Genomic DNA, 26302 nt, shown 5'->3' with positions numbered 1-26302 from the left:
TTAGAAATTACCTTACAACATCTTCTGAAGTCTTAAAAGACTTGATTTCCGACTACAAAATCTTTCCCAGCCCTTCAAGATCAGTGAGCAAACTATACTGTTCATTTAAAGGAGTTAAGACTCTGATGACTACAGAATGAACTCTGGTATAGGCGGATTCATACTGACGTCATTGTTTACATTTTTGCTCATTTGCATACGGCTTTGCGTAAAGAAGGAAGCATGTTAGATACAAATTGACTTCAGGCAGCTAAAGAGCTAGAAAACCTTAGTACATGGTGAAAGTTTTAGCTCTTTGGGTGTAATATTCAAGGAGAAATAGTCCATCAAAAACTGCAAAATTTCTGGGTGGCAAAGGTGCTAATGAGCTCATACATTTTATGTAAAATTTTGAGTTTTTAAACCCGTGTTGCACAAAAAGTATTCAATGCATCAGGCTCGTATTCATTGGCCAAGTTAATTGTACTTTCACTTTTTGATATTCAGAACTGATTTATTTTTAGCTCCATCAGAAACTGAATTGCTTATGCTAATGAGGCAAATATTGTAAACAAGGATTCCCCTATACAGGTAAAGTGGCCCATCTGGAGCTAATCCCAGTTTCCATAGAATGAATTGGATAGGAGTATAACATCCCCCTGCCCCCCCCATTCCCCCCCCCCCCACTGCATGGGATGCCATTCCATCACAAGTTTATCCCCCAATTTCATTAGGTGTCCATGACAATTTACTGTTACCATTTATTCTCCTGGCCCTAGTTGTTTGAAGGTCGGATAATATGCTATCCACTGAATAAATCTCTGTCCAGTGTCTAAAGCTATATGTTAATTTGCTATCACCTATATGCTGGATAGCAACTTGTCCGATGGAAAGAGTAATCTGCCCTTTTAAAAACTGTAATTTCAAGAGAATTTTGTCCAAGAACAGAACACAACGACATGGCCAGATCTCAAATGCAAACCTCTTAACCCAGAGTCCAGCACACTAATCATGGGACTACCAAGTCACCCACCCAATGCGTTAATGAGAAAACACTGGCAATGAAATGGACTCATTTAAACAGAAATAATCTTACATCATCCTGAGTGAGCTCATTTCCGCTTTTCAAAAGATGAACACTTTTGTCGACAGCAGTTACTGCTACTTGAGATCCTGGCTCTGCTGTTATGATCAAACTGGTAGCTTCCCCTGGTTTTCTGATGTTGTCATCAAAATGAATCTTTACCTACATGGAAAACAGACACTCTTGATGCATATCATGTCATATATATTGCTTTCTTACCCACTGTAAGCATTTATCACATGTCTCTTCTCAACATGATTTTTGCTTATTGCCTTAAATTAAAGGAGCCATTGCACATTGGCTGCTTCCAACCTGAATTGAATGCTGAGATGAAAAACATCTCTAATTATTTATTTGCATAGATTTACCTTCCAAATGTTACACTTGCACGCACATGACTAGTTAAACCACTGCAATGAAACTGTAATTGAACTAAGTGGAGTGCAGTTTGGTCTGAAATCATATGGGTGATTTCAAACCAAACTTGCATGACACAAATGTCAAGTACCACTTTGTTTCATTTATTATGAAATCGCAAAATTCAGTTGCTCAGATACAGTACGCAGTGTATCTTTTCAATTCACTTTTATGGATAAATAAGGTAAAGTTTACGACACTGTGGCGGCTGCCTTTACCGATTAATAAAGGGATGCGAGAAAACTGTAGTGAAGCAACCACAAGTCTAACAAAATCAGGCTTGTCCGTTTATTTAAGGCTTGATAGACGATAACTTGATAAACATGAACTAAAGATTAACAACAGTTCGATCAAAATTCAACCATACTGACCGTCAAAGACTGTTAGGTTCCAACACAAAACACGAGCGTGTTCCTCCGTAAATTCTAGCTACATAAAGATTTTTGTCACGGTCCTAAAGCGGTTCAGAGTCCACGTGCAAATCCAAAATGCCCGTATAAAGAGATCATGTGATGTAACAAAACTAAAGCTGAGAAGGCGTTACAGACACAATGTAACCGACAAGTTACCGACACTTCACTGACAGGTCACCAACAGTCGGCCAACTGTCGGCCGTCTGTCCGCCTTTTGTCGGTCAACTGTCGGTCGACACTTTTGACTAAAACTGTTGGCAAACTGTTGGCCGACAGTTGGCCGTTTGTCGACCGACAGTTGGTCAACAGTCGACCAAAAGTTGGCCGACAAATGGCCAACTGTCAGCCGACAGGTTTTGTGGGAGCTCTCCTTCACAATTACTGTCTCAGTGGACAAATGTTTTGTTGAGCAAATAGTTAACTGGTTTGTTGAAAGTTGCAAAAGTTGTTTTCCATATTCTGAAATTTGATTGGTTCCTTTGAATAAGTAATTGATTGTCCTATTTTAATCTTTAGCATTTTAATGCATTTTCAGAATTTCCAGTTTACCTCATTTTCCAATTTGTCTTCCACATCAATCTGCATATTATCTGCAACAGTCTCTTGATCATTCCGCACATAAAACAACAACAGGCGGGATGATGGTACCATCTTCTGAGTAACAGGAAACTGAACAAATCCACTGGTTGTAAACATTTCTTCACGTTTAGAATTCATCACTGTTTTCATGGGTGGCTTAAAGTCCACTTCGTGAAGATTCCTTCCTTGAGCTACCAGAACTCCACGGCTGAATACCTGAAGATTAGAAGGCAAAAGATTTTTAATCATAGGTTCCTTAGAGCTACCTCAGGATATGTTTAGGACTCATTTCTTCAATTTAGTGCTGAGAACATTAGAGAATGGAGTGAGTGAGTGAGTGTGTGAGTTTTCCTTGCTTACAAAAACCTCATAGTAGGACTGATATTACACCATGAGGTAAAAATGGCACACAAAAAAATTCTTTGATATCAGCTTTATGGAAAACACCAATACTAGGACAAATTACCATTTTATTGTCAATTAAAAAGAGAATGTTTCCTGGAGTGAGAAGTTTGAGTCAACCACTTTGATATTTTGAAAGTTCTAAATGAAGTTTCTTGGATGCCACTATTACCTGTTCTATATCTTTCCAAATAGAAGAGCTTCTCAGTAATAAGCCATTTCAGAGATGTCAATCCCTTTACTTTATAATAAGAGTAAAAGGAAAGCCTTTGATAGAAATATTTATTCTTACCATGCAAATAAACCTAATTTTCACTTCAAAAGTTTGAACTTTGCCTTGTATCAAAAGTGAGGCCTTTTGGAACTTGGAAATGGTCTCCTACTGTTTGACGGTTGCACAGTATGTAACTGTGTGGTTTAATTGTTCATCTCAAAATGTTATATGGCAGGAAAACAACATACACTTTTATTGTAATTTGTATAAAGTATATTACTCATCGTGGAAATACATCAGAAGTATTTTGGTTGGCATACAGGAATCCCAGTCAAGATGACTGAATTGGAGCCCTGGCAGGATCATTTTCTTGTGCCTGGACACAAATAAAGCGTACTTAGCTCTCAAGGTGCCGCTTGCTAATTAAGAGTATATTTATGGACACTGGATGGTGAACAAGGTAATTTGAAAAACACTCACTTGGTAATAAAAAGTAATGTTCTTTGGTTCAGCTATGGTGGTGAAGTCAAACTTAACTTTTGCAGTTGATCCAACCTGTTTTGAAAAGAAATAATTGTTATTACAGTGTGATATACACGTTGTAATCATTACAAATGTATTGAGGCAGGAGCGTTATTATATGTCAAATGCTCATGAAATGTTTTCCTTGCATGTACACATAATATAATCATGCCCTGAAATATTTGATTAGAATTCGATTGTTCATGAGTTTGACTTCATTTTTTAATGACAATAAATAAACTGACAGTGTGTTTAAAGTCAATATGGAGTATTAATTACCAGGGTTCAAAATAATGGCCACTCAACAGTAAATGTCTGGCTAAGATAACTATTTATCTAGACAAAATTTCAGTTTGGTGGCCATTTTGAATGGTAGCATACTTAGGTTTCAAATAAATAACTAAAAAAATTAATTTATTTGCATTAATTCAGGAAATTATAAATAGTTAAACAGTTGAGACAGTCACATTCTGCAGGATGTGACCAAGTTAAGATTGGTTTGGTCAGTCATCATGGCTGGCCACTGTCCAAAAATTATTTTGAGCCTTGATTACTAACCATAATGTCAATGAACAGGAAGCCATTGATAGTAATGTAAATGAGGTTGTGGGGTTACAGGCGTGACTTGTGTCATGCCACAGCGGTAATAATTTATTCAAAGACTAGCACCATGTGAACAACATGTTCACGATAATAACACGTACACCTAACAAACTGTACAAATAGAAGCTTACGTATGATGCATGATCCTCACAGTAGATAGCGCTATTTAAGCAATAGCGAAATTCAGACCTGAAAAAAATCAGGCCTGTACGGGACTCGAACCACTGACCTCTGCGATACTAGTGCAGCGCTCTAACCAATTGAGCTAACAAGCCAACTGAGAGCAGGCCGTTAAGTTGATTCGTAATGAACCCGTGAAAGTGATAAATGAGATAGAATAAATATATGAAAATCATATATTGAACTGCGGTATTTGATACGTATGATGCACGATCCTCGCAGTAGATAGCGCTATTTAAGCAATAGCGAAATTCAGACCTGAAAAAAAAAAAAAAATCAGGCCTGTACGGGACTCGAACCACTGACCTCTGCGATACTAGTGCAGCGTTCTAACCAATTGAGCTAACAAGCCAACTGAGAGCAGGCCGTTAAGTTGATTCGTAATGAACCCGTGAAAGTGATAAATGAGATAGAATAAATATATGAAAATCATATATTGAACTGCGGTATTTGATACGTATGATGCACGATCCTCGCAGTAGATAGCGCTATTTAAGCAATAGCGAAATTCAGACCTGAAAAAAATTTTCAGGATTTTTTTCAGGTCTGAATTTCGCTATTGCTTAAATAGCGCTATCTACTGCGAGGATCGTGCATCATACGTATCAAATACCGCAGTTCAATATATGATTTTCATATATTTATTCTATTTCATTTATCACTTTCACGGGTTCATTACGAATCAACTTAACGGCCTGCTCTCAGTTGGCTTGTTAGCTCAATTGGTTAGAGCGCTGCACTAGTATCGCAGAGGTCAGTGGTTCGAGTCCCGTACAGGCCATATTTTTTTTTTCAGGTCTGAATTTCGCTATTGCTTAAATAGCGCTATCTACTGCGAGGATCGTGCATCATACGTATCAAATACCGCAGTTCAATATATGATTTTCATATATTTATTCTATCTCAAATAGAAGCTTAGTTGATCAAGGCACTGACACTAACCAACCACAACAGACATAAATGTATGCTACTCCAGCCATGGAAAAAAAAATTAAAAACCTGAGCAGTAATTCTTCATGAATCTGACTTACAATATTTAACAGTTGAGCCACTCTTAACTTGACTCTGATGACTACTATATTGCTCATATTGTGAAATTGTCTGCTGTTATCAATGACGTCAGGTAAGTGATAATCTGACTCTCTTGAGTCTGCATCCTTTTATCTACTATGATAATTTATAAAATGGACAAGTAAAACTGACCTTCAGTGGAGATGCAATTCTTTCCATTGAGATGTAGCTGTTACTTGGGGAATACCAACGCTTTGCATTATAGTATGCTAACGTCTGCTTCTGGTGCCTGGCCTAAAGAGCATTTATCAAAAGGTAAACTATGAAAGACAAATCAACATTTTAACTTTTTCTCAAAAAAATAATTAAATGTCAATCTTAGAATAGCGGGAGTCTTTACTTTTTAAAAAAAACATACAATCTCTTTCATTCATTGATATTTTTATTGTTCAAATTTCAAAGCCGTTGACATATTTCAATCTTGAATGTAAACTCAGTCAGCAGGGTATTCAAGGAGCCAGCCACTGAGTGCACTGCTCACTAACCCAACTGATCACCAGCACATTAACAAACTTGGACTTGGTAATTTTTTAAACATCCTGCCACAAGATGAGAACATGAATAAAAGGTTCAAATCTCTCTTCAGTTGATTACCTGAAGGTCAAGTGATTTAACTCTGGGGGGAATTTTTGAACCACTAATGGAAAAGTCAACAAGTCCACTTTCTGGTACAATGAAATATTTATCAAGCAAAGTCCTCCCATTTCCTCGTATAACAATCTTGACTTGTTCCCCTTTCATTGGACTTCCATCAGGCAAGGTGGCTTTTACCTGTATGAGAAAAGATAGCAATTAAAAAGAAATGAGATTCAAAAGATACAAACATTCATAACTTACTGTAACCAGAAATTGACAGAGGTCTAGAAGAACTGACCAACTTCATGGGAAATAAGGGGGAAAACATCGTATTCTATATATGTTTCCTTACTGTTCAAACAATGTGTTTACCAGTGATCAGATTATTACATGTGGAAAGAAATTGATCTTGTGAGACTTGAGGCAGAAAAGACAATCAGAAAACATTATTATGCCATTTGGTTCAAGTTATCAGATGCAACAGTATAATATAAATGACCGGGTTAAAATTAAGTACATGTATGGACTAGAATTTCCCTGAGTAATAGGTTTTGGTTTGAGCAATAGCAAGCTTCTAGTTACAGGGAGTTAAAGTACCAAGGAATGAACAGCTCTATTTAACCCTTTTCACCCAAGTATCAGAATGCATATTCTCTATACTGTTCCCTAAACATTCCCTTCATGCAGTGCTGACGAGGAGAATTTGTTGTTTTCATTATGACTCAAGAGCTTTTTAAGTCAGTGATCATTTCCCTTATTCTCAAGACCTTAAAGTGTGATTCATGGGTGATATTTTAAGAAGAAGTTAGACACCAGTCAATCTTGGGGTCAAAGGTTTAATGCAAATTTAATTGGATTGTAAGTATTCTTAAGTCATTTTAAGAAATAATGAGGGGCACTAGGGAGTTGTTTCTCATAATAGCCTAGCTTCCAAAATAATCATATGAAAGCTTATCTTATTATCATGCTGAGCTGGCTGAGGTTTGAGAATCTTGTTTCAAGTCTTTTCCAAAGTATTAGCCTACAGTGCAGGCATCTTGACAGGGTGAGATATTGCATGCTAAGAAGCACACAATCGTTTATTCAACCAGCCATGTTTAATTTAGAGTCAGAGTTGACAGTGGGGGGAGGAGGCAGGAAGGGGGAAATAATAATAATATCAATATTCACTTCCCCCACCCTCACCCCCATCTTTGTTTTTTTCACTGTCACTCACCCCCTTGGTACAAATTTCCTTCTCTTCGTAGCCTTCCTCTTCCATTAAAATCAAAGATGACCACCGTAATTTTCACTAAGAATATATGGAGCACTTGCCCACCAAAATTACACCTGCTCTACAGGCTACCAAAGTATAAAAGTCAATGCCAATAACTTCATCCACCTGGCAGAGGGCCATTAACCCTTTTACTCTCAAGATCTCACTAAAAATTCTCCTTACTGTTTGCTATGCCATTCTTATGATGTTAGTTTGGAGAATTGGGTATTGGATCAACTAATGATCCCCTTATCTATAATTATATTTCTTTGTTCTAATCACTTATCTGCTTGATATTGTAGTGATAATGTAAGGAGACATTTCATTTTGGTCACCCATGTGAGTTATAGGGTTAAAAACCTGTAATTAGGATCTATACCACAGAGTATTCTTAAAGTCTCAGAGTGGGAATTCACTCCACAGTAACTGGCATTTTACCAACACAAATATAGTTAGTGTACATTCCTCCAGGCGACAACTAGCATCAAAATTTACTGTTTTTTTCTTGTTTACTGTAATAGTAGAAATAATTCCTACCTGCCCACCATAAGCCATGCCTGGCTTAAATTCTTTTGGTGTACTTGGAAGAAACCGCAGTTTTGTTGTTCCTCTGACAACCTGACTTTCTGTTCCTGTAGCATTTTGAGAGACCCCTGTTGCTGCTTCCTTTACAGTAGCATTGATGGCAATCTTTGCACTGTTACAAACATAGCAGTAGTAATAGGAGTACTCCTTAAGTTTTTTCAACACATCATCTGTCTTGATAGTTACATCTGTGCAGCCACTGATCTGAAAAAGATAACAACTACAGTAATTCTCGGTTACAGCTAGTGGAATTAAAATAAATTGAGATCCTTGACATCTTAATGTTTATTTACAAGTTTGCGAAACAACAACAATATGGACAGGCATGACATTTTCAACTAAGGGAAGGTACGTTTTTTATTGGGGGTGGTGGGCTGGGGCTTAGGAGGGGAGGGTCATTAGTAAATATTTTATAAATTGGGGAGGGTCAAACCTGTTTGATACCCAGCCGGGGAGGTCACAGTTTTTTTTTTTTTGGCAAGGAAAAAACTACTCCATGTCGGTTAGTTGACTTTTAATTATTTGTTACCAAACATGCAAAGTGTATAGAAACCTAAAACTTATATATACAAGCAAAGCTACCAGTCTAAATCAATCTACATCATTTTAAACACATGTCGAAATATATGTCAAAAAACTATCTTGTTCCAACTAACGTAATTGTCTCTCTCAACCCATGCCCGCTTTCATCCATATTTTGACGTCGGTAATGTTTCCGATGTGCTACCAACTGAGTCAGAGGAGTAGTGGGCATCCCTTTTAGAATGGCAAGTCGGCAAACAGCCACAATAGCCACAAGGTGCTCCATCTGACCTCATGAAATCCTCGCATTCTCCACAAGCGCATTTCCCCCTTTCTATTCCTCGCACATCCTTGCCCATTTTCAAGTTTTCACCATGCAACGTCATGCAATTAACTGCTTTGTACGCAGACACGGTTATGTGAGCAACACTTCTGGTCAGTTATTTTCACTTCCGGTTATTTTAGTCTTGGAGGAGGTTGGGGGAGGGTCAGATCCTTTTGTTTAGGCATTTATGAAGGGTGATGGATTAATCCAATCTGGAAAGTGGGAGGGCCACGACTTTTTTGGCAAAAATTTCTAATACCCCAGCCCACCCCCCCCCCAATAAAAAAACGTACCTTCCCTAAAATAAGCTCTTTGAAACAAAATCAAAACTTGTCCAAGAGCAAACCACTGAAAAAAATTTCATAAGTTTGATTTTCATCTTAGACAAAGCCACATGAAAAAATTTAAAAACTTTGTAGCTCTTTTGAATAACTAAAACATCAATGGGATATTTTTGCTCCAAGCTTTCCTATAAATTGTACCTCCTTCTCTGTTGTTATTTGCATTTCCATAGAATTTCTTCCCCAATACCAGTCAGGTAGTTTCATTTGAAAGAGCACTGAAACAGTTCCTTTCACTGGCTTTCCATAGGTGTATCTATGAAAAAAATCCCACAGTCATAACTGACACATATCTTGAATCTGTAGACTAACTTCTTATGATATCTAGGACCCTGTAAGCATAGCAATGGAATAAGTGTTATCTGTTTTTCTTTCCATGTATAACACACACCCTGTCTTCACCTTGTGCAGTATCATCCCACTTCCTTTCGCCCAAAGCTCTCACTCCTTATTCAGAGAAAAACAAATGGCAGAAACTTACTGATACACTAACCACAGATCCTGTACTGTCACTCAGAAATATTTCAAGGAGCTGCATTATACATTGCAACATGCATTGTTTATAATAATACAAGAATACAAGAACACTCTTACTACAAATCAACATGTCTGACTTACTGAGCACAAACAGTTGCTTTAATCTCTTTGCTTTTTATGGCTACAAATGATGGAGGCTCAATGGTCACTTCAAACTTTGGCAGCACTGTAAATAGAAGAAGTTATGGCAAGTTTCAAGTTTAATTTGGCATAGTTGTTTGCCTCCCATAGCCACCAGTGGTGAGTAAGAAAGGGGGTTGTCTGTATAATTGCAACATTTCAGGGCATAAAAAAAGATGATAATTTGAAAACATTCATGTTTGGCATAAGCTTGCCAGCAGAGGTCCCATCAATCTTCATAAGATAGTCAGGAAGAGTTTTCCCAACTTTACTATAGGAAGATTGAAGGGTTTTCTGCTGGCAGGGTAGTTTGCCATATCAATATGTACCCTAAAAACTATCGAAGTTATTAATATTGATATTATTGTCTATCAGAGAGACACTCATTCAGTGTTTTGTGAGAATCAAACTATGTGAGAAATTCAAACAAAACTACATTGGATTTCATGAAGTGAGAAACATATTTTCAATATCCTCACTAGCAGGACACTGATGATACCACTTCCTGCTTTTTCATGGTTGTTTGAGCCAACTGTTAATCAAAAGCAGCTAGCAAAAGATTCATAACACCCTGATATAAACACCTGGTATGAAACAGTTTTTTCTTTACGTTCTGTGTATGAACCGATAGATGGCATACATATATGTTAGCCAATCAGAACTTCCCATTCACATTACAAAATTAGACAGTACAATCTTCTTAATATATTTGTTCATGAAAAGACGTACCATACTTATCCACGGAAAAGACAAGTGTTTCTTTTTCACCCTTACATAAAAGAAAGATTTTGTTAAAAAAATTACCTTAAGTTTGTAATATCAAATCGATAGACTATGGGTAGAACAAAGCTCTTTAATTGGTCAGCCAAAATGAATCCCTTATACTATAAAATGGTTAACAGACCAAGAGGCACAAGCAAAGAAAAATGAGCCCTGTACTGTGCAGTACATGTACTTAGAGCAAACCTCACAAGTCCCCTTCCTAAAACTAAACTGAAAACATTTAGTTCTCAGCACCTCTTCAATAATTAACTCAGTTAACTCTTCATAGGTCCAATCTTTGGCAAGTCAACAATAGGGATATGGCCCAATGTTTTTGTTCTCATTTTGTAATGCTTTGTTTTGCTATGCTCTAAGCATTGAGAGCAGAAGCCATGCATGGACATGTAACAATTCAAATTTTTCATTTTTCCATTATATTTTTCTAGGATTTAATTTCCTTTTCGTGACCTACTAACAATAGTTATCATTTTTGCATGACCTGTAATAGATGGGGTAGATGACTAAATCACTGTATTTCTTTCTTCACTGTTCTTACAAAAATTCAATTCAATTCAATTCATTGACTTTCCATGCCTAGAAAATGAAATCATGAAAATTAAAAAACTCTTAACTGCAAATTTTTTCAGACCCATGTGAGTCCTGTATTATACCTTAACCTCGGCCTCAATCTTCCAGTCGCCGAGAAGAGGCTGGCTTGATAAAGGAAACTTTAAACTGACAATTCCTAAGGTATGAATAAAATGCAAAATAAGGCATTGCATTAATATGTTTTTATTTTTAAGGAATAGAAGAAACTGAAGTCTTATCTGTAACACTTCATGCATGAACAAAAAGCCTACATGAGTGATAAGGAAATGGTCCTCATGCCATGTATCTATGCTCTGTAAGTAAGTTTGGCTTAAACATGGAACTATGATTATTCTGTATAAAAGACAAAAAATAGCACTCAGTAACTGACTCACCACCAACAAAATCCACATTGTCCCATTGCATCGTGCGTACTTTACCAGGACTCTAAAAAAATTGTCAATAACCAGCAACTGAGTACACTACCGTAGAAAGCAACATGTAGTTTACACTCAGAGATAAGCTGCACCTCAAGTTTGGCCATCCTTTATCCAGTTTTGGATAAAGAGCTTTTGAAAAAGAGTTTTGAAAAAATGCTTCACTTTGGTTGCTTCAGTGAATGAACATGAGTGCAAAGTCACCAGTCACATTGACATTGGAAAATACTCTGAATCCTAAACTATAATTTTAGCTGTAATAGTATCATAATGGAAGTCATCTATAACTACATTAATGTTTGATCTTATTCTAGTATTGTTCAGACAGTATTTTTGTCAGATTTCAACAGATTTTGACATAAAACAACAGGAAAGCTCTAGTATGTTCATTGAGTCATTCGTATCTTAGTGACCAGGCATTTGATCAGTAGAAAGGGTACTTAACACAAGAAGCTTTTAAAGCATAATTTTCATGACAGTGCATGACAACGTTCCTTATTAAGTACTGTTTCGCTGCCCGAGGAAGCCAGGGCAAACTTTTTAAAACCAATTAAAAGTTTCTTAATGAAAGGTTTTAACGCCATTGAACAGCAAGTGTTTTAATTTATAAACATTATCCAGATGTTATTCCAGATAAGCCCCACTTCTGATTTGCTGCAAAACATTTCAGGGAAAAAGGTGCAGCTAATATGCTGGTGTTTACCGTACTTCATTATCATTAAAACAAAAGAAGTTGCCATTTCCAAGAGTATTTATTCAATGGTATCTTCCAATAACAAGAATATAGTTATTGACCACAAACTACTGAATGCCAAATAATTTTACTTACAATGATGGAAACTCTATTGACCTGCAGAGAAACATCACATGAGGCATAATTAATAACAATTCTATGAGTCAACTATTCAAAAGAAGTGTTCTGCTGTACCATAACATTTTGCAATATAATTTGCCTAAAAAGTCAATAAAAAATAAATTTAAATTTGATAGATCTGACCTGTCCTGCTAAGGGCTTAAGGTTTTCATCCACACCAACAATACGCATATTCACTTAAAGAAAGAAAAGGTAAATAAAACTTTGTTAATGAAAACTGCAAGCCTTTTGTAAAAAGTTTACTTTTGCTAGCAGATAGCTCAGAAGGAAAAGTCTACAGGATAGTCACTGTTGCTAATCTTTTCTTTTACAAAAGAATTGACATTCATATCTGTCATTTTGGTGGGGTTGTGAAACACAGTTTTGGCCCCAAGGGGAAGGGAATTGGAACAAACCAACCTTCATTAGTTTAGATGTTTACAGGGCTTGCCCAAGGGGTGTGGGGAAGGGGGCTTGAAGCTCTGAATTGAATGATGCATTATCAACTCAGTTGATAATATCAAGTTTTCTTTTACTTAACAAATGGTGAATGCCATAGCGTGTACTGTTGAGTTATGGATACATGCGGGAGGTTGCTAAGCATGAAAGAAGCATAAGAGTCGCACTAGGCTATCGCCTCGTGCGATTCTAGCTTCTTGAGTGCTTAGCAAACCTCCCAAGTGCAGCCATAACTCAATAGTGCACGCTATGGCATTCACCATTTGTTTTATAACATAACTTATTGAGCTACATCGCAAAAAAATGTTTGTGTAGTCTTACATGACAAGAGAAAACAAACGCGCGAAAATTCATTCATAACAACCAACTGCAAACCAGCAACTCAATAAAGTTTAATCATGCTTCCTGAAATAACGACCAAAATCCTCTTTATAAGGTCTGTATCCAACAACCGGTGAAAGAGTTCAGCAGAACTATGAACAAACTGTGGCGTTTACCATTTGTTTTATAACATAACATTGATACATTAACAAATCTTACGTGATCAGAAAAAACAAGCACGTGCGGAAAAGCAGTCATAGCATTTGCTCACGTCAGCAGCATACCCCCATGGGCAAATAGTAGATGCTGAATTAACCAATCAGAGCGCGCGCTTTGCTTTAGTTATGTTATATTTGCCCTTGTTTCTCATTTGTAGGCTCAGAAGTCTCATTATTATAATTCCAAACAGAATTTAGAGGTCATTAGCAGTAATCAAAAATAGCACTTTTGGTCTTAAGAAAAGAAACATCTTTTTATCTTATTCTTGTAGCAATAGCTGTAGATAACTAAATAAAGTACTAACCTAACCCTTTAATTCCCAAGATCTAATTAATATTCAAGTTCTCCCCACGGACTGCCATAAATTTAAATTGGTCGCGAGAAGTCGGTGTAATGACAACATAACACTCTCTTTCTGATAAGTTCATCTATTCTCCTTACCTGTTTGCTAGATAACATATTTGAATCACAGGGAGAAGTTGCAAGTTAATCACTTAAAAGGGTTAAAGGGTAAAAGCCCTTTTGGTAAAGGACATGGTTCTATCTCACAGTTTCTCCACCCACAGGTAAAATATCCTGATAGAATATGGTAAAATTACCTGTCTGGCCTGGTTTGTAGATTGGCTTGTCTGTTTGAATGAAGACAGAAATCTTCGGAATTTTAATGGTTATTGTTTCACTGTGCTGAAAGACAAACCTTCCATGAACTGTTCTTCCAAAGACGTTCAACTTTGCTTGAAAGCTGTCCCTCTTGTTGGTTTTCAAATTTCGTGGTATCTTGAATGAAACAAACAAATTCAGGTAACAAACCCATCACATATGCAAACAATGTTTGAATTATCATTTCTATATTTTTTATTTCCCACAGCAAAAGCATTTTTGCAAAAGAGTACAAGTAAATGTGTGCAGTGAATGACAAACGGCGAATTAAAACATACACCTTTGCATGTAAACCACTGCCTGTGACTGTGTAACTTTTTTATTGCTTGCACATTACATAGGAGCCATTTTAACATAGATTAAAATTTTCCACACACAAATTGCTAAACCTGGTTAAGAGTAAATTTGGATAATTTTTTCCACCAAAGTTCAAAGTGTAGTAAAAGATATATTCTACCTCCCTTTAAAATATTACTAGTAAGAGTTACTCTGATTTGAAAAAAAAAATGGGTCATTCAAGAACATTTTGAACCTTTGATACACTTACTTGGAGTTTAAGGGTTCCTTCTGAGTCACTAGTGAACTGTGCTCCATCACTAGCTATAGCATCACCCCCTCCTGACCTGTAGGTCAGTGAAGCATTGATGGACCATGTTTTAGACACATTAATGAGACTGACAGATAATTCTTGGGTGCTGCCAGCACGGAAAAGTCTAGGGCATGTTATAAGGTAGCCACTGCATAGAAAGAAAACAATGAAAAAAAAAAAAAAAGCAGTCAAAAGTGACAATGATTAGTCAGAAAAAATTGGGGAGCTCAATATGTTGCACATTTAGGATGTTAGAGACTTCACAAGTGGTAACATCTCCAAAGGGAAGGACTGGAGTGAAACCTTGCAGATAAATGCAACTTTTTAAAAGTTTAAGTGAAATATTATTCACTATCATCCAGAGGTTTCAATAAAAGCCTTATCTCCACCAAAAAAGTATATGATTCTTTTCTTTTCTGGAGAAGAACTACACCTATCAAGTTTTTTTTTCTGTGAGTTAGCTGAGCACCAATATAAGACAATGCTATGCCTTAGAAGAACAATTGACACAGGACCAAATTAAGGCTCCAGTTTTACCTCCTCTGGAAAGAAGACAAAATAAATTACCTATTACACATGTACCGGGATAATTGCAGTCTTCACTATTTTTCAGTTTGATCCATTTCGTTTAACTGATCTCTAAACTTTCATTTTGAAAATCTTCTCTTATCTCTCCTTTAAATTTGGAGAAATAAGTTGATAACCAAATTATAAATATACCATTAAAGGTTTTGTGAAAATCAGCCACAAGCATACAGCTGTCTCGTGTTTCTATTGCTTTTCTTTCTGTGTGAAGTAAAGGAAACGGGATACATCTCAAAACAAAAGAATAAAATATCGAGGAAAAAGTAAACTTACATTATTACATTGTACAAGTAAGTCAGCAGGCTCTTTCTTCAATCTTCAATACTTCTGATAAAATTCGTTGTAGTCACTCTTAAAATTCTTGAAAATTTTCTACGATCCATTCAAAACATAATGGTACCCTTTTTGAGCATGAAACCACCTATTTTTGGCAAACCCTGGGAGGAAACTTACAGCCAAACATGGCGTAAACATTGACTGAACTCTATCGACTCGACCTGATAACGAGGTTCAACTTCGAATAAACCGCGAAGATGTGCGGATATCACTGATTCGGAAGGAGATATGTGTTTCCCACGGATCAAACCAATCTTCGAAAAAATTTAGAGAAAGCTGCGACAGTTAACACCCGCTGTGAATTGTTTTCAACACAACAATAGTAGATATAAATATCACTGATCAAATTCATGACCCCATAACCCTGACTATACTTAGTCAAATATTCTGCTCGCGCGCGTGATATGTAGAAAGAGTAGAAAGTAGCAGTAGAAATTGATTGAAGATTGAGAAGCATTTTAGTGCCTTTACAGGAGAAGAGAAGTACAGCCAAGGCTGTATTGAGAAGAGCTTAGCCGGCGCTCTGTGTTTTCTATATGGACTTTTAACTGAACCCTTGAGTGACCCAAAATCTGCACTTGATGGACACTTCAAGAGTTTTTACAGTGTACCTTAGCTTGACAATATTTAAAAAAACAAACAATGTTTTTAAAATCGTCGTCATTTTACGAATAGGTAAGGAGTTCATAACAGGTAAACAAGTAGCCAATTATATTTGTTGATGTACGACAAAAACTGAAAGGTAAAGTTTAAAATCATTGCATAATTTGTGTATTAGGCAAATTGCGTATCAAGTTTACTTGAGCTAGGGTCCCCTGAGTGTCCTTTAGTGTACGAGTTTGTTTGTAACGTCAAACCAAATGCAACTGGATAGTAAATGACGGCGAGTGACGTGCATGTAAGGGGTTTTTACCGCGCAACAGAAATATTGTGCCATGGAGACAGTTTTAGCGAGCTTCGGCTCTCGGAAAAGCTGTTTTGCTTTTCGGAGACATGTATCCGAACATATTTTCCCGCAAACTGCCGTCTATTGTTTATCTGATTTAAGGGATCATAATAATTTGCTCGAAAATGATAGATAATATGTGATTCAATAGGATTTGGAACAACTGTGGGTAATTTCTCAATATCTTGTGATTTCTGATATAGACTTCCTGAAAAGCTGAAAAGCACCACGTTCCTTCGAGTTCGATCGTTGACGCTGTAATTTTTTCAGTACGGCATATTTCACTTAATACTGTGCAGTTTCATTTCGAATGACTGGTATGTCTAGAAATCAATTTAAGAGCTTACCAAATTAAAAGTTTTACGGATATACCATTTATCTACCTTTTATCTATAATCTTTAATAGACTGTCATCGAGGCCCTGGCACAGATACTCCGCGGCTAAAATTTGTGTGGGTTTATACTGACTCTTACGTTGTGATGACAGAAAGAAATATTAAAGCGCTTGTACGATTTTGGAAGAGGTCTAACGTACAATATACCCAAGCACGTCGTCCAAAGGCGCAATTTCCGAAGAATATTTCTTTAAAAGCGATGTTATCTGAAAAATTGCCCGAAAGCAAGAAGACAGTACATGTTTAGGCTTACCTTTCGACAAGACTCCCGGATTGAACTAAAACTGCGGCTAAGACAAGCGCAACTGTTGCCTTCATCTTTATCTTGCTCGCGTCTAGTGAGCAAAGATGTCTTTACGTGTGAATGACCCGGCGATCTCGTTTCTTATATAACGGGGGAGGCTGAAACGGTTGCGCAAAATTGAAATTAAGAACTTTCGCACCCACGGCTTCCGTTTAACGAATTGAGATGATAAAGGAGAGACCTGAAGAGATCATGACACTTAATGCGAAATCTAATACTACCATTCCCTAACTCTTCCCCACAGGTGATGAAATTTGTAATTCAACCCAAAAATAATTGTTCCAATTTTTCCTAGAATTTCAAACCCTTAATGAAATAAACATGGAATAAGTAGTAAGATACCCGGACGCAAGAAAATCTAAAAGGGATTTGTAATGAAGACGATTTTCAGCTGAAAAGTGAAATCTCCCTGAGTGCGTCCATATTAGTGATGGACTAGGACTAGAATTCGTGAATAAAATTTTGGTGAGAAAGGCTATCCTACTCTGATAAGTAATTCTGTGCTTTTAGGTGCTGCCATTCCCATGAAAATTTGGAATGAGAAAACATCCCTATGCTGAAAATTTTGACAATCCTCATGTTCATTTTCCTTTTTCCCATCTCATAATGTTATGTATGGAGCAGATTTTCGTTGAGGATTACTTGAGGTATCCAAAATTCTATTCTAAAGCTGGCTCCACTTCGACTTAAGTATTGACTATTTATACTTCTGTAACTTCACCCCAAAACCAATCTCTACTAAGAAATGCCCTACAAGATCTTAAAAACCGCAAAACTGATTACCTTTGGACTATGATTTGTCTTAATCGTTAATCCTAATTACTAACTTCTTCCGTTGAAACAGCCTCACGTACGAAGTTTGTTCCTGAAAATTACGAATGCGTTAGCTTTTACATTTCGTAGGTGTTTGGTCCTACGAGATTTTTCCGTGTGAACTTAGAGTTATTTTTTTGAAAATGAGCTTTTTAGAAATTTTACGTCTTCAAATAAGAGTTCGGTTTCTCAGTACGTCTTCTCAGTTTTTAATTTTCAATAGTAACAAAACAACAACAGAATCATGCCAGTACTCAAGTGGACACAAAAATTCAGGCCGTGATTTTTGGTAACCTTGTGTTTTTACAACTGATTCGATCCGGAACTGACGTTCGTCAAGCCCATACCTGACCGCCTGCGGTTTTAAGTAACTTTGTTCCCTCATGACAGTTTTACGGGATTTATTTTTCTTAGAGAAACAATTTTTTTGCGTTGAGGGGTAAATGAAATTTCTGGAGAAAAGTGTATTTGCAATTTTCTGTTTAAGCGGCAGAAAATTCTACCAGAATGACCTGTGGAGTCATACGAAGGGAAGCTTTTTAGTAGGTGATTCGTGGATGGATGTTTCGAGTAAGCTCGAACACAAAGAATACGAATGCGTAGCTTTTACATTTCTTAGGTGTTTGGTCCTACGAGATTTTTCTGTGGGAACTTAGAATTATTTTACCGTTGTTCCGTGGCAAGAAGCAGGAGCCCTACAACAGTTATCTCCTTTGGGAAGTCTAGATGTTAAAATATGTCATTCATGACTCCTCACGTCTTTTGAGATCCCATAGGGTAGCCTAGCCTAGGAGCTGGCCCTCAGTAAATCGTCGTTATTAGCGTTTCGGCAAGAGCAGTTTCTTCGCCTGCAGGAAAGTACAGTCAAACTTGTATTTAGCGGTCACCCACGGGAAATGGCGGAATGATCACTAATACAAGTTGACTGCTAAGTACCCTTTCCACAGAATAGGGGTATTTTAATAAACGATAAAAATTGCCATTCTATCCATCATCATCATCATCATCATCATCATGTTTATTTGTTCAAGCAGGTTGAATTTATTGGCAACTGTATAAGCTGATGTGGACCTGCTGTTTTCCCACAATTGACCCGTAATTGAGCACTTAATGTACAAAAAATCACTTTTAAATCCCACTGACACCGATTTCGGGAGGCAAAAATTAACTAAATTTAGTGTTATTCGAGTGGTCACACTACAAGTGACCGTTCAGCACAGGTGGAGGATATTAGAAAATTGTTTTTATCTTGGGCCATTGGGACTCAGTTAAAGGCGACCGCGACCGCTTAATAGAGATGAAGATTACAGTAATTACGGGGAAACAAATCTGGGCATAAATTCCATCAGTGTGCCGAATATACAACTCACAAAATAAAATAGCTCTATTCGGGTATTTTTTTTTTTTTTTATGTAAGGCATTTTATAAATCGCCACCTCAGCAAAGAGTAACACGTCATCTAAAGATATCCTTAACAGATATGAGCAACGACTGAAATAATCAAGGCCCATTTCTCAATTTCAATTTATTTCCTGTTATTTAAGACTTGAACAGCTTTTTAAGTAGTAAGACTTTATTTATTGAGGATAGCACGTGATAGTGCACAAACACTAATAAACTTGTGGTCCTCTTAATTACAATAAATACATAAATGCAAATACAATAGAATCATTAATATATTGAAAAAAAAAAAAAAAAAAAAAAAGTGGAATCTCTTCTTCTGAAAAGAAGTTCTAAAACAGAAAAATACTTTGTTGGACACAATAACGCTTTGCAAATTTCAGTTAGAGTCGAACCAAGTCAAGTGTAAGGCCACAAATTCCATGTGGATCGATCGTTCCCATAATGGTTCCATTAGTTTTGGACGTTTTGGACCGCACCAAATCAAACTCAATACGTAATGTAAGGTTCATTTTTCAGACAGTAATTGCTCAAGATTCAAAGACCTTTCTGACTTTAGAATGGATAAACTTCTAACGGAGGCTACCGTACAGTGCTGTGTTGTGAAGGCTGAAATATATTAGATCGAGGCGAAAGATAAGGAACGCCATGCTCAAATATTGCGCTTGACATGATTCGATTTTAACTGGTTTAAAAGTTAGCAAGATAAAAACAAATATCAAAATAGAAAACTAAACGTCAGTGACTTGGATGAAAGCATACAATACAATTTGAGTAAAAAGGGACCAATGTACTCCATGATATTTGGAGAAAATTTTTGCATACTACAAAATTTCCTTCCAATTATTGACTTGAAAGCATTTGTTCTGAAACTGTGACAATAAAACAGGAGGCAAGAAATAAACGAGGAGCAAGTGTGGTGAGGATGAAAAAAAGAAAAATTTTGGCAGAGTGAATTTTTGCCGCAACTCCGCTGGGCTCGGTTTGCGTCCGTTCAACCCCGTTTCCAAGAAGAGAGAGGGCCCTGGAAGCGAAGTTTGCGCCAATTACTCATCACTCACAGTTCGAAACAAGATTGGTACAGAAAGGAACCATTGTTAAGGCCGATCGAGGTTCACATGAAAACTGGTCACGTTTCTAATAGTACAGCCACTTGAATTCATGACTGATAAAATATGGCTAAAACCTATTTCGGTACCGTACACTTAAAAAGTAAAACGCAATATAAAAATTACGGGGGCGTAAGATTTCCTGAAGGGCGCTCAAAAGATAACATTACAACCTTCTTTGTTACTCGTATACACACGTACGCATTTACAACACGGTTAAAAAGTATATTTGCAAGCAGTGTGTGACTAAGTTTTGATTTCCAGTGGAAAGGTTAGGCTATTCGTGGAGATGAGTGGGTAGGAGAGCCGGACCATTTTCTAAGTTTTCGCTAACTTTTTTCTGTTATCGATCGACCTCAACATACCCAATGTTCATTACAGCATTCAAATCAATTTGGACCAAATAAACAGCAAAGATTACTAATTCAAAATACAGAGGGCGAATCCACACACACAAAAAAATATGTACACTCAAAGTACTCTCAATCGAAACTAGAGCATCGTTTTTCAAATTTGATTTTTCCGGCTTTCCTTGCCCGACACCTTTCAAAACTATTCTATACTCTTCCACATCGTGGATACCATTACTATGATCGCCGATCGTTAGGAACAAATTGTACAGATACCGAGACTAAAAAACCAGGCAACAGGCCACCCAGTCTTACATCAAATTACAGCAGTTTTGTTAAGACTGCCTCAGTCACGACCAAGACCAAGTTCAACACAGCCAATGAACAAAACACCGATGATCCTGAGAAGCTGAAAGAAAACGGTATCTTAGGGCACGGGAAGCGCGGGAAAACATGTTTGAGCTGAACATAGGTCGCCGTCTGATTGGCTACAAACACCATACTTAGAGATGATTGGTGAGGGCAAATGAGCCACATTCAATAGCCAATCAGAGATTTAAATGCTTAAACACGCAACCTCATGTAAGCATATTTTCAGGGACAGTCTTTACAAAGTGAGAAAAAACGGGCTTCTGACTAACGAATCTAATTTGATGTCTACAAAGATAATGAAGAAGATGAGACTTAAATAATAAAGTGAACGTAACTTCTTGTACATCTGTACATTTAAAAGGATATCTCCAATAAAATAATTTAAAAAAATATATATCAATGCATCAAGCGAGAAAACATGTCGAAGAGTAATTCTACAAGTGTCTTGTGGACTGACACAGCAGAGTGTTCAATTTAAAACACACAGACTTGTTGAAATATAGACAATTCATAAACCCAAAGTAGGAAAATAAAATATCGAATTTTCAAAAAAGCTTTCTGTTGATATTTTGCGTTAATCTAACAGCTCCATGCCGCTTTACTCTCAAACTACACATCTTTAAAACAACATTTGTGCCTATCATAAAAAATAAAGAATTTCAACGGTTTTCGAGCAGCTATGATTTGCAAACATTTCAAACGTACAATTGATCTTTTTGCAAATAAGCTTACAAGTAAGCACGCACTGTAAAAGATCATGAACAGACTTCGGTAGGACTGACCCCCTGGAGATTGGACTACGAAGTGCCAATTGACAGAGGGATAAAAAAATATGACATATTTTCACAAAGTAGAGCAAAGTCTAACAGGAAAGGGTCAAAATTCCAGCGCCGCGCAGTCAGAAATGTCGTTGATACCATTGTTATTTGGCGAGATTTCAGCGACAGAAATAGACGTCGCAGGATTAACACTCCTACTTCATTTCTTGTGTGCGCTTAAACTGACACTAGCATGTAAGTATGAACTGAACACGGTCGCCAAAGGGAGCGTTGACTACCCTTTGCAAATATTCATTGCACTAGGTTTCGAGTAATTGTATCTAGAGATCCTTGCCTAACTTGCCTTAACTTAGTTGTCCCAGACAGGTAATTGAGGACCTTAAAAATTCGTCAAGTAAAAGACAGTCGAAAAAAAATTTCTTCCCGGGGGGTCTTGGCACGAGCCCAAGCTGAAGCGTAAGCTCGTTTCCAGGCCCTCTACCAAGGGGAAACGTGACATCTCGTTGTTCTCTCTCGCCGAGTTATAGGACCGTTGACTTACTGCTGGGCATCATATGAGACGGGCTGGAATAGTAATATGGAGGAGAGTCCCCTCTCTTGGTAGGACCGGACACCTCAAAAGGAAAATGTGAGACGACGTTAAACTAGAGATACACTGCCAGGTACTGTTAGCCTGTAGTGCCGGCGTATTTTGGGCGCACGCGTGCACATTTTCGTATTAGGCCGCCATCTTAGATTTGGTAACTGTGGAGGATTGGGGCGAGGAAATATTTGCCGAGGAAGTACGTGTTCAGTGGAAAAATGGGCAACCTACTCCCTCGGCAAATATTTCCTCGCCCCAATCCTCCACAGTTACCAAATCTAAGATGGCGGCCTAATACGAAAATGTGCACGCGTGCACCCAAAATAAGCCGGCACTGCAGGCTAGGTACTGTAGCCCACATTCTTTGTAGATGTGGCTCACAATTCCTCAATAAAGTTCCTCTACATTTCTTTTAAATTAGTAAGAAAAATTTAGTGTTTCATCAACATAGTAATACCCTTCTGTGATAATTGTCTTTTCTCTGCACCTGTTTCCTAACTTTTCCACTGATATTGTGAAGAGAAGTTACATGTTAATCGGCACAAAGAATTTTAACCTTCAACTTTCATGAGTGACCAAGACAGAATTACTAAGTTCTTTTTGCTGGACGTTAAGCCTGCGTTTAAAAGCAAGTTTAGTATCACTTCTATTTTCAATCCTTTCCCCACAAGAGTGATAAAATAATAAATTCTTCTTCTTATCTGAATACACTATCAAGCAAACAGGTGACCAAAGGAAAGAAAATTATCATCCAGGAAAATGCCTTGATATGGTACCAAATTCTTATAAACAGCCGACAAACTGTATACTAAATGGGGGTAACGTGATATAGTACTCTGATCGTCCGGATGAGTGTAGTTCTGAGGTAGAAGTACCGGACTTGGTACATTCGACGGACAACAACTATTCTCTTAACTATGATAATGGCTTCCGCTCAGGTTGTCGTGACGTCAGTCATTTCTCTCGACAACAGTCCTTCTCAGGACTACACACAGCCGGACGATCAGAGAACTCTATCACAAAGAACTGTATAGCCATCAGTTGAGAGAATCTAATCTTTTTTCAGATATTGGGGTTGAAATGATCATGGCACTTACCACTTCGATGTAGTCCGTAGCCGAGTTTTTGACTGATGAATTGTGATGATTTCGACTTACTCCATTCAGCTGTAATGCTGCCTGATACATAACATGGCTGAAACAAGCAGATGCACATATAACAGTTGCGAACTCAGAAAAGGGAGGCTCTGCTGAAGTAAACTGTCTGAAGCGTGGGAAAAGGCGGGCGATTTAGTTTAGCTCTTGTTTTGCATCTGATTGACTGGGAGTGTTGCGCGAGATCAATTATGAAACTCAAACAATATAACACTTTTCGATTGACTGTGGCAAAACCAATACTAAAGCAATCACGACGACCAATCAGCAAAAAGGAAAGACCTTTAAGAGCCAATGAGAACTCAAGGTAAAAATAACCTAAAGCGCGGGAAAACGCCGGTGATCAAGTCGTGATAAGTTTAGCGTCTGATTGGTGGAAAAAGTGGCACAAGTTTTCTGGACCAATCACAGAGGGAATTAAATTAAAGAAACAAAGCAATCCTTGATTACTTTGCTTTCTTTACACCACACCATACGAATCTTACTTGGGAATACGTCCTTGATTTCTCGTGTCGTGTATGATCACTCCATTTGGGTACTCCACTTTCACGTACTGACCATCAGGGCTTCCATCCCGTGGCAATGGAGCCGTACGACTTGAAAACATTCCCTGTTGTTCTTGGCCAAACGAGGGTCGCCTCGGTAAGGGGTGGTTGTTGTTTGAGCCTGTAGTAGACCCTGGTCCAGTTGGCGTACCACCTGATAAAATTCAACATTTAATACCTTGATATTTATTCTTCATAGGCCATTTCCGAATTACCTCCGGCCTCTTTTTCAAAACGAGGCCTGGGGCTCAACCATTCTTGTGAAAATGAGACTAATTTGCATGTGAATAAAAACTTACCACCACATGAAAGGATGAGCACCAGGACTCGCTTTGGAAACAAAGCTAAAAGTAATTAGGAAATGGGCTATTGTTTGATAAGTTGAAATTTACGCGCATTTTGATTGGCTTTTATCTATTGGAGGAGAAACACATTGATGACGTAACCATTAACAACAACCTGCTTTTTTTATCATACAAAACAAATACATTCTATTGTGCCATTCATCTGTACGTTTCGATCACAGGAGATGTCAAATGTACTCAGTATATCAGTGACACACTAAGCTTCGCCTCGCCAGCCACTTTTTTGTTCTTATCACGTTTTGAAGTCATCTACGATCTATTACGCAGGGAAGCATAGGGTCTAGTTGTTACATGTTGACGCCATTTGCAAGGTTCTTGCTAAAGTTTTTCACAGGAGGTAAAAAATAAGAAACAGCAGGTAACTTTGTTACCTTCCCTCATGCTGGGGTGCGCGGGCCACATAGGCCCCCACCGGGGTCTAGGGGTAGGTTTTCCACGTGTGGACGCCATGTTGCCAACCGTGACGGTTCTCGATTAATGCTGGGCCTTTTCGCTTGGCCGTGAGAAGAATGGATGGAAAGCATGGTGAAGGTCATTTCACGAGGTGACTGCGAGGGACGAATTTGGTCAAAAAAGCAGGATTTCTTTAACATATGGTGTATTTTGAAACTGGTAACATGTGATAGATATCTTCACAACATTGGTTTCCAAGAAATTAAAAAAATCGTTTGATAACTTCAGTAAATATTTCAGTCCCGGGTCTCAGTGAAATAGCCGGTAACATTTACTTGAACAGCCCGTAAAAATAACCGGTTAGCGGCTCTTAACAAGAACCCTGCATTTGGGTGGAAAGCTTCAAAGGGCGAAACCCCTGTAGTGGTCAATAGGCCAACGACGAGCAAATCTTATGCGTAGTAAGACTATCATAACAGCTTATCAGAACGCAGACGAACACACTATGCAGGAGTTGGATATCTCCCTTACCACTTTCTACAATTTCAATTTCATCTCTCGACAAAGTTAACTTTTTTGGAGATGCGTAAAACGTGAAATCGTGTCCTAAAACCTACAAAATAGGTTTACGTTTAAGCATCTCGTCAACACAGGGATAAAAAGGAGCAAAATGCTCCGAGTACCCTTAAGAACTTTCAGACTATTGAAAGCACCTTACTTACCTGGGCCATGTTTTGTAGGTGACGCCGAGTCCGGACCTAATTCTAACAACACCTGTGAGCCCTTAGGAGCTGGAGGAGCTGACATGGCTGAGTACCCTGATTCACTGGACTGATATCCTAAGTGACTGTGCCGGTGTTGCCGATGATGGCGATGTTTTCCGCCACTTCCTTCCTTGACTCGGGCTACCGCCACTCGCGAGCGGATCACGTCCAGTGCTGGAACCATCTCCCTGTAAGTAGACAAACAAAAACGCGTTAAGCTCGTATGAGCACTTAAATTAACGACCCTTTCACACCAAATCCGTCTACAAGTAAACGACGTTTTCGATCGAGCACTGAAATCAGAGGTGTCCAAAACGATCTCTGAGGTGGATTATTTGAAAGTGCCAACTCGCCACTTTCGTTAGTTGTGAAAATCTACTTCTCAAAAGAAACTTTGACAGTGTAGTCGGAATGACATCCCGCAGCCGAGTGAAAGGGCATGAGTAACACCACCTTCGTAAACAAATTTTATCACATGGATTTCTGACACTGGAC

General features: G+C 37.9%; 2 protein-coding genes and 1 long non-coding RNA gene across 6 annotated transcripts in view; 1 reads left to right on the top strand and 2 right to left on the bottom strand.

The window, feature by feature from the left end:
- LOC111327252 (C3 and PZP-like alpha-2-macroglobulin domain-containing protein 8) overlaps nucleotides 1-17330 on the bottom strand; it is a 44882-nt gene extending 27552 nt beyond the window's left edge. For 2 of the 3 annotated variants that reach the window (XM_088757509.1, XM_088757508.1), the window contains exons 1-16: nucleotides 17129-17329; nucleotides 14572-14761; nucleotides 13964-14141; nucleotides 12510-12562; nucleotides 12342-12362; nucleotides 11471-11522; nucleotides 11159-11232; nucleotides 10455-10494; nucleotides 9687-9771; nucleotides 9210-9324; nucleotides 7833-8084; nucleotides 6059-6235; nucleotides 5597-5698; nucleotides 3569-3643; nucleotides 2443-2688; nucleotides 1076-1225 (exon numbers count right to left, since the gene is read on the bottom strand). In XM_088757509.1, coding sequence (XP_088613635.1) covers nucleotides 1076-1225; nucleotides 2443-2688; nucleotides 3569-3643; nucleotides 5597-5698; nucleotides 6059-6235; nucleotides 7833-8084; nucleotides 9210-9324; nucleotides 9687-9771; nucleotides 10455-10494; nucleotides 11159-11232; nucleotides 11471-11522; nucleotides 12342-12362; nucleotides 12510-12562; nucleotides 13964-14141; nucleotides 14572-14761; nucleotides 17129-17193 — 1875 coding nt within the window. In that variant the 5' untranslated portion in view covers nucleotides 17194-17329. Of the gene's footprint in view, nucleotides 1-1075; nucleotides 1226-2442; nucleotides 2689-3568; nucleotides 3644-5596; nucleotides 5699-6058; nucleotides 6236-7832; nucleotides 8085-9209; nucleotides 9325-9686; nucleotides 9772-10454; nucleotides 10495-11158; nucleotides 11233-11470; nucleotides 11523-12341; nucleotides 12363-12509; nucleotides 12563-13963; nucleotides 14142-14571; nucleotides 14762-17128 lie in introns of all 3 variants that reach the window. The other variant, XM_088757507.1, reaches the window with a different exon arrangement.
- A 2365-nt stretch (nucleotides 17331-19695) lies between these two features.
- The window catches only part of LOC111327242 (band 4.1-like protein 4), a 31356-nt gene continuing 24749 nt past the window's right edge, over nucleotides 19696-26302 (bottom strand). For both annotated transcript variants that reach the window (XM_088757512.1, XM_088757513.1), the window contains exons 24-27: nucleotides 25766-25995; nucleotides 24226-24439; nucleotides 23684-23780; nucleotides 19696-22617 (exon numbers count right to left, since the gene is read on the bottom strand). In XM_088757512.1, coding sequence (XP_088613638.1) covers nucleotides 22525-22617; nucleotides 23684-23780; nucleotides 24226-24439; nucleotides 25766-25995 — 634 coding nt within the window. In that variant the 3' untranslated portion in view covers nucleotides 19696-22524. The remainder of the gene's footprint in view (nucleotides 22618-23683; nucleotides 23781-24225; nucleotides 24440-25765; nucleotides 25996-26302) is intronic.
- Nucleotides 22511-24183, top strand: LOC148732828 (uncharacterized). The gene is made up of 2 exons (XR_016000203.1): nucleotides 22511-22631; nucleotides 23653-24183. It is a non-coding gene; the product is annotated as an uncharacterized LOC148732828 (long non-coding RNA).

The sequence above is a fragment of the Stylophora pistillata genome, chromosome 4, assembly GCF_964205215.1.
Source record: "Stylophora pistillata chromosome 4, jaStyPist1.2, whole genome shotgun sequence".
NCBI lineage: Eukaryota > Metazoa > Cnidaria > Anthozoa > Scleractinia > Pocilloporidae > Stylophora > Stylophora pistillata.
The sequence above is the reverse complement of the archived record's forward strand: the minus strand, read 5'-3'. Positions and strand labels throughout refer to the sequence as shown.